Below are 7,834 nucleotides of genomic sequence, written 5' to 3'. Positions count from 1 at the left end.
GTGTGAATAGCTCATACCCAAGCCCTGGGACTGTGAGAATTGAGAGGTGTGAATAGCTCATACCCACAGCCCTGGGACTGTGAGAACTGAGAGGTGTGAATAGCTCATACCCACAGCCCCGAGACTGTGAGAACTGAGAAGTGTGAATAGCTCATACCCACAGCCCCGGGACTGAAAACTGAGAGGTGTGAACAGCTCTTACCCACAGCCCGTCTTGATACACATAGCTGTACAGCCAGTCATGGACCACCACGTTCCAGGTACGGTAGTAGTTGGAGAAGGAAGTAGAGTTCCACCAGTCCTAGGGAGGGTGTGGATTTGGGGAGGAATGGAGGTGAGATCTCAGGTCCCAGGTACTGCTGCGCCCCACACCCACCCCACTTCTATTCTCTCAGAAGGGTTGGCTCTTGGCCAAACAGAGACTGCAACATTCTTCCCCTTCTGTCTTTCAATCTTCCTCCCCCACCAGCCACTCAGAGACAAGATCTTGACACCTCACCCACACAAGAGCAGTCAGGCCTGCTGCTGAGAGGAACGACATCATCCCCACACCCTGAGGCCTTATTGCAGACCAAAACCACTGGAAGGTGACACCCACCCCAGCTACCCTCTTCCCTGGGCTCTTGGTCAAACTCCCCAACCACTGTTCCCAATGGGTCCAGGCCGCACCCGGTAGAACATCCTGTCTCCAAATCGTAGCATCTCGGCGAAGGCGTTGAGCCAGCAGTGCAGGAAGGCGAAGAAGATGAGGAGCAGTATGAAGATGCCTGGCGGGCAGGACAAGAGGTGCAGCCCCGCAGCCCCCGGCTCTCCAGAGCCTTTGCCCAGCCATCAGGGCCCTGGCACTTAGCAAGCATTCATTCACTCATCATCCGTGCATTCCTTAATTTTCACATTTGCTAATGTGATTGATATCCGCCTATGGCTGAAAACCAGAAATACAGGCGCACAATGTCCCTGGCCTTTGGAAATTCATAACACTGAGACAGACACACAAAAGTTGAAAGTCATGTATGGATCAAGGTCAGGTATAATGGGAACTAATGGTCACGGCAACCAGGGATGTTCAAGAGGATACAGAACAAGGAGTGAACTGGAAAAGAAGTTTGGCTGTGAGGTGGGCAGTGCACCTGTAGTCCTAACTACTGGGGCTGAGACAGGAGGATCACGTGAGCCAAGGGCTAAGGGTAGCCTAAGCACATAGCCAGGCCCTATCACAAAATAATAATAAGTATATGCAATAAAAGAAAACTTAGAAAAGGAAGAGTAGGAAGAGAAGCTTCCCAGAGAGGACCATCTTAGCTGTGGGCCTCCAGCAAGAAATCCGATTCCATAGCTGCAAAGTAGAGAAGAGGCATTCCAAGCTATGGCAAGCCTGCAATCCTAGCTACTTGGGATAATAAGGCAGAAGGATTGAGTTTAAGGCCAGCCTGGGTACAGGGTGTTTCAAAAACAAACATAAACATTTTAAAAAGAAAGGAAAAGAGAAAATCAAAAGGCTGGAGAGATTGCTCAGAAGTTAAGAGTGCTAGCTATTTTTCCAGAGGATCCAGGTTCAATTCCCAGCATCCACACAGAGGCTTACAACCATCTTTAACTCTAGTCCCAGGGGATCCAGCACCCTCTTCTGGCCTCTGTATGCACCAGGTACACATGTGGTGCACAAACATGCATTCAGATGCAATATCCATACACATTAAAAACCGTCCCACCTGAGCAACCTAGTGGGACCCAGTCTTAAAGTAAGACTTGTAAAGAGGGAAGGGTTGGAGTTCAGTGGTAAAGCCTGCATGTGTGAGGCCTTAGGTTCATTCCCCAGTGTAGAAGGAAGGGAGGGAGAAGGAACACAGGCAAGCAAGAAGGCAGGAAGGGCTTTTGAAGCAGGGTCATGGTGAGTAATTCACAGGAGGGATTTCATCTGGGCAGCAAATCTGGGCCCAAGGAGGAAAGGGAAAAGTAGGTGGGGAGCTAGGCCACCAGGCCACGTGAAGGTGGTGGGGAGCTAGGCCACCAGGCCACGTGAAGGTGGTGGCGATACGCACGGGAGGGAGACAGACAGAGTGAAACCTGTCCTGACAAGTCTTCCCAGGGCAGGGCATGCCTTTCTCCACTGTGAGGAAGCTCTTACCTGGGCCCGTGGCGTGCAGGACCGAGAGCAGCAGAGCACGGGCGCTGAAGGGTTCCCGGCTCATGTTGGCAAAGACAGGGACACAGAGGCGGCACAGGATGAAGCAGGCATAGAGCACGCAGCCCAGGGCCTGCACACAGGACACACGGCTTTGTCAGGGTGCTGCCTCCTTCCCAGCCTCCCCTACGTCTAAGCCACCCTGAGTCAAGAGCTGGCCATCTTCTACCCCATCTTCTGACCTGAGCAAAGTTCTTGGCCACATAGTTCCACCTGATGCTGGGTGTTCTGCAGCAGCAATAGGAAAGCATAGTTATCACCCTTTTATGTCATCCACTGCTAGACCCTCAGCCCTCTCCAGGCTCCCTCCATCGCCCAGACCCGAGAGGATTCCCTGGGGTTGCGGTGGGGGAGAGGCAGGGACCGGGGGGGGGGCACTAGGCTCCCTCTTTTGCCCAGACCTGGGGTGTGGAGGACAGAATCGAGGACAGAACCAAGTTGATGGCTAGGAACAGTGGATCACGGGAAGGTGCGGGGCAGGGAAGGGGCAGCCTGTTTTCCCTTTACTTTCTTCTGAACAAGTGGCCAGTGCCTGTGGGAGAAGGGTACCACCCTCACTAGGCCCAGGCATGTGGGGAGGGGCAGCAAGGTCTAACCTGGGGTATGTCTCTCTGTAGATAAGTGTAGGGCAGAAGAGGAAGTAGAGGTAGCTGGAGAAACTAGGGGCACCGATACCCTTACCTGGGCAGGAATGAAAAGGCTGTGTTAGCATGGGGAGGGTGGGCTGGGGAGGGACCCAAGGTGTGCATCTGAAGAGTTGAACTCGCTCACATTGTAGACTGGCTTTCTAGACCCGCAGTGGCCACAGTCCCTTCTCCTCCGCCTTTACCCTGATCTCCTCTAAGGAGGCTCTCTCATCCCTGCCTTTTCAGATTGGGCCTGGGAAATGGAAAGCACCAGAAGGTCTGGGTAAACCGAGTGATTCTCTCAGAAGAGGCCTGAGAATACTCATGAATAGGGTCACTTGGTCCAGCTCAGGCCAGATCTGTGTCTGCTGGACAACCGGCTTGGGGCTGGCGAAGGCGGAGCTTTGCTTCTTCTGACTCCGACGAGAATCCAGTTCACAGTGGGTCAGCTGGACACCTCACCTCTGACGCAAAGGATCCCAGGGACAGTCTCTCTCAGGAAGGAGTAGCTTTTCATCAGGAACCTGACCTGTAGTGGAAGAGATCTGAGGTTCTGAGAAAAGTCACTTAACCTCTCTGTACTCAGATGCGAACCAAGTCAAAAACTAGCCTGGCAGGAGCCCAATTTTCTTATTTTGTTTCTTTGTTCTTTGTTTCTTCTTTTTTCCTTCCTTCCTTCCTTTTAAATATTTATTTATTTATTTATTTATTTATTTATTTATTTATTTATTATGTATACAATATTCTGCCTACACGTACCCCTGCAGGCCAGAAGAGGGCACCAGGCCTCATTACAGATGGTTGTGAGCCACCATGTGGTTGCTGGGAATTGAACTCAGGACCTTTGAAAGAGCAGGCAATGCTCTTAACCGCTGAGCCATCTCTCCAGCCCTCCTTCCTTTCTTTTGAGACAGGATTTCTTTGTGTAACCCTGACTGTTCTGGAACTCACCAAGCTGACCTTGAACTCACATATCCACCAGCCTCTGACCCCCCCCCCCCATGCTGGGGATTAAAGATGTGTGCCAGCTGGGCAGTGGTGGCACACCTTTAATTACAGCACTTGGGAAGCAGAGGCAGGTGGATCTGTGACCTATGAGTTCGAGATCAACCTGATCTACAAGAGCTAGTTCTAGGACAGGTTCCAAAGCTACAGAGAAATTTTGTCTTGAGAAACCAAAAATAAATAAAATAAAATAAAGGTGTGTGCCACCACAGCCCTGCTAACATTTTTAATTTTTTTGTCACATGACTTTATAGCTTAACTAGACAGATAGTGCTGTGACAAGGGCTAAGGTGGACAGGGCGGTCCTCATCCCACCAACTCTCTCCAGAGTCAGTGTTACCTGGCAACATCATTTGTGGACTTTCCTCAGAGTCACAGGTTTACCAGACCCAACGCTCCGTCAGGGCCCATTCTCTGTGGACCTGGTCCAGGGATCCCCATGTCCTCACCTGCTCAAAGACCAGCACGCAGCTTGAGGCGGGCGGAAGTTGGTGCTTCACCGCCATGTGGACTGGAAGGGTGCAGAGCATTGCTGCGTGGGCGGCCAGCAGAACACAGCCCAGGCCAGCCCCCAGCATCCAGGAGCTCCCAGCTAGAGGCCTGGCCCACAGCCGCAGGGTCTGGTAGGGCACTAGCAGAGTGGACAGGAACATGGGAACCCATGTCATCAGCGCCAAGGGCAGCTGTCCAAAGCTGAAGACGAGTAGGTCAAACTCCAGCATCAGCCTGGGAGAGAGGAAGGAAGGCAGTAACTTGGGCAAACTGAGGGGTTTGTGTTGTGGAATATTATTTTAACTGGACAAAGATATGCTGCATTTGTTTCTGTTGCATTTAAATATGTAAAGAAGTGTTGCTGGCCTGGCGGTGGTGGCGCACGCCTTTAATCCCAGCACTCGGGAGGCAGAGGCAGGCGGATCTCTGTGAGTTCGAGACCAGCCTGGTCTCTAGTTCCAGGACAGGCTCCAAAACCACAGAGAAACCCTGTCTCGAAAAGCCAAAAAAAAAAAAAAAAGAAGTGTTGCTGTGGGCTGGAGAGATGGCTCAGTGGTTAAGAGCACTGGTTGCTCTTCCAGAGGACCTGAGTTCAATTCCCAGCAACCACATGGTGGCTCACAACCATCTGTAGTGAGATCTGGCGCCCTCTTCTGGCGTGTGGGTATACATGGAGGCAGAATGTTGTATACATAATAAATAAATCTTAAAAAAAAAAGAAGTGTTGCTGTTTTACCTTGCCTGCCTAATAAAAGGCCTAATAAAAAGCTAGGCAGGAGAAAGTATGGTGGGGCTGGCGGGCAGAGAGAATAAATAGGAGGAGAGATCTAGGCCAGAGAGAAGAAAGACGAGAGAGAAGGAGTGGATGGGTAAGAAGCCAGGCAGATGCCAGGCAGCAGACATCGAGCACAGAAAGTAAGATATACAGGAGTTAGGAAGGTAAGAAGGTAGACAAACAGGTTAATTTACGTTAAAAGAGCTAGCTAGAAATGTGTCTAAGCTTCTGTGTTGTGATTTGAGAGCTGGTTGGTGGCTCAGAAGAACAAACCTAGTACAGGATTATTTCTTCTTTTTTTCTAGCCTGGTATCCCAGGCTGACCACGAGCTCATGTTAGTAGCTGAGGACGGCCTTGGAAGTCTACTCTCCTTACTGCAGGGGTCACCAATGTCCAATTCATGCAGGGTTAGGCTAGACCCTTGATAGGCTGTGTTCTGAAAGTGTTCAAGTTTGCCCTGGTGTTGTGGGGACTCCCAGTGCAGACTGTTGCCTCAGAGACACAGTCTCAGGATAGGCTTGATCTAAGCGATCTTTGGAGCCCTAGGTCAATGGCTCGGTATGGCAAACATGAGGCTAGGAACAGTTGAGATGAGCTTTGGTTTTATTTTTTTATTATTATTAATTTGGTTCCTCCATGCTCAGGATTTTGCCTGGGAGGAGTGTATTGGCACTTGCTTGACTTCTCAGCTACTTCAGAGGCAGACGCAAGAGGGTTGAAACATCCTAGCTAGGACATAGGGAGGCCTTGTCTCAAAAATACAGCAAAACAAACAACAACCAAACAGCTTTTTTAAAAGAATGTATTGTTTAGGACTGGAGAAAGGGCTCAGTGGTTAAGAGCACTGACAGCTCTTCCAGATTCAATTCCCAGCACCCACAGGGTGGTTCACAACCATCTGTAGCTCCAGTTCCAGGGAATCCAATGTACGCTGTCTTCCGACCTATGACCCATGAAGGCACAGGAAACACTCGAACTATTAAAAACAAAAGCCCAGTGCTGGGGAGGCAGAGGCGGGTGGGTCTCTGGGAATCTGAGGGCAGCCTTGACATTTTACTGAGCCGTGATCCCTTTAATAATGCTCTTATTCTTTTTATTTTTATTTTGTTTGTTTGTTTGGGATAACCTCTTATATAGCTATGGCTGGCCTGGAACTTTCTATGTATACCAAGCTAGCCTTGAACTCATAGAGATCCCCCTGCCTCAACCTCCTGATGCTGAAAGGGCTGCAGCTGAACCAAGGTCCTCCATTCTTCTCCCACTTACAAGCCTGTCCCTGGGAGAGGTCGGCAGCACCAAAATGCAGGCCTCCCAGGGAGGGTCTTCCTCTAAGGTCTGCATCTGACAGTCTTCTCCAACAGATGGAGATGCTGCAAAAGTGGGGATGGCTTCAGCCTCACCTCTCCGGACCCAGGGCTTCTACTTGAAAGAAAGCCAATGGAAGGAGGGAGTGTGTGTGTGTGTGTGTGTGTGTGTGTGTGTGTGTGTGTGTGTGGTGTGGCCTACCTTCCCTCATCAATGAAGTCGATGGCCAGGGTACTGATGATCAAGACACACAAACCCGCGATGAACATGTGGTAGATGGTTCGGAAATGCTGCACCTCCATCAGCTCACTGGAAGGAAGGAGCCCGAGGGTCAGGGTGGAAGGCTCTTCAGCAGCCTGCAGGAGCTCAGGAGCTTGGGGCCCCGAATCCAGAGCTCCAGCCGAGGGCAAGCCTGTGACTGGGGCATCTCCTCTTGCTGACTGGCCCGCCTCGCTAACACCAGGGCAGAGCCCTCCCAGACCCTCCCAGCAGAGCACGGAAGCCCGTGACATCTGTGGGACCCCCAGCCAACCCTTCTCTTCTTATCCTTTGTCCTCCCCACAACTTACTCGAGCAGTGACTTTCGGGTGATAAAAACCTTCCGCTTCACATGGGGTAACTCCCGGGTCCTAGATTGATTGAAACATTGTTCAGAACTAGACCCCAGAGAGCGAGGGTGGAGGGTGGAGGGCAGTGGCGTGCAGAAGGTAACAGGGAGCGACAGTGGCAGCAGGTCTGGAGGGGTCACTGCCAGACCTGAAAGGTGGAGGCCAGGGCTTTGAAGACCGGGCACCAAGGCTGCCAAGGAAGAGCACCTATGGGACCCTCAGACTCACTTGCTTGTAGTATCTGGGGCAGTGGAGGGCAGAGGTCTGTCTTCCTGCGGGTAGGCTTGCACAGCCTCCCACATGGCTCGATCCAGCAGCTCTGCCAGCTGTACCTGTGCCTGCTCCAGAAACTGCGTCTTCACAGCCTGCAGGACAAAGTCAGGTTAGGGCTCACTGTCCCTCCCGGCAGCCATTCCTTCCTTACCGCGCGTGTTTCCTGAGCTCTCTGGACCACAAAGTGTTCAGTGCTAGGAACAGGAAGAGGTAAGAATGGCCCCAGAGCTTCCCCCAACATCTCTGTCTTCTTGGGGCAGCCGTGAGGACAAGGAACCTCCTCAGAGGCTGAACATGGCAGCATAACGCTTGAAACCCAGCTACTTGAAGGCCGAGGCAGGAGGATGGTAAGTTTTAGTACAGTTTGAGTGAGGAATTCATCTCAAAGAAGAAAAAGAATGACGGCAGGAGGGAAGCTGTGAGACCACCGCCTCCAACCCTAACCTCTGAACCGTAGCCATGCTAGCGGGAAGACCTTGCCAGCCCAACCCTGCCCCTCCATCTTAGCCCAACTCTCTCTCTCTCTCTCTCTCTCTCTCTCTCTCTCTCTCTCTCTCTCTCTCT

General features: G+C 51.5%; 1 protein-coding gene and 1 long non-coding RNA gene across 4 annotated transcripts in view; one reads left to right on the top strand and one right to left on the bottom strand.

Annotated features, from left to right (window-relative positions):
* Soat2 (sterol O-acyltransferase 2) overlaps positions 1 to 7,834 on the bottom strand; it is a 16,030-nt gene that overhangs the window by 6,424 nt on the left and 1,772 nt on the right. For both annotated transcript variants that reach the window (XM_050130629.1, XM_050130630.1), the window contains 10 exons: positions 7,226 to 7,362; positions 6,959 to 7,018; positions 6,591 to 6,698; positions 4,266 to 4,542; positions 3,274 to 3,340; positions 2,782 to 2,866; positions 2,368 to 2,413; positions 2,129 to 2,258; positions 670 to 767; positions 203 to 301 (listed from right to left, as the gene is read on the bottom strand). In XM_050130629.1, coding sequence (XP_049986586.1) covers positions 203 to 301; positions 670 to 767; positions 2,129 to 2,258; positions 2,368 to 2,413; positions 2,782 to 2,866; positions 3,274 to 3,340; positions 4,266 to 4,542; positions 6,591 to 6,698; positions 6,959 to 7,018; positions 7,226 to 7,362 — 1,107 coding nt within the window. The remainder of the gene's footprint in view (positions 1 to 202; positions 302 to 669; positions 768 to 2,128; positions 2,259 to 2,367; positions 2,414 to 2,781; positions 2,867 to 3,273; positions 3,341 to 4,265; positions 4,543 to 6,590; positions 6,699 to 6,958; positions 7,019 to 7,225; positions 7,363 to 7,834) is intronic.
* Positions 7,369 to 7,834, top strand: part of LOC126493604 (uncharacterized) — a 7,680-nt gene continuing 7,214 nt past the window's right edge. The window contains exon 1 of one of the 2 annotated variants that reach the window (XR_007589839.1): positions 7,369 to 7,617. This is a non-coding gene — a long non-coding RNA (uncharacterized lncRNA). The remainder of the gene's footprint in view (positions 7,618 to 7,834) is intronic. The other variant, XR_007589841.1, reaches the window with a different exon arrangement.

Source organism: Alexandromys fortis, unplaced genomic scaffold (assembly GCF_014885135.2).
Source record: "Alexandromys fortis isolate MF-2015 unplaced genomic scaffold, M_Fortis_MF-2015_v1.1 scaffold_348, whole genome shotgun sequence".
In the NCBI taxonomy this organism is placed as follows: domain Eukaryota; kingdom Metazoa; phylum Chordata; class Mammalia; order Rodentia; family Cricetidae; genus Alexandromys; species Alexandromys fortis.
The sequence above is the reverse complement of the archived record's forward strand: the minus strand, read 5'-3'. Positions and strand labels throughout refer to the sequence as shown.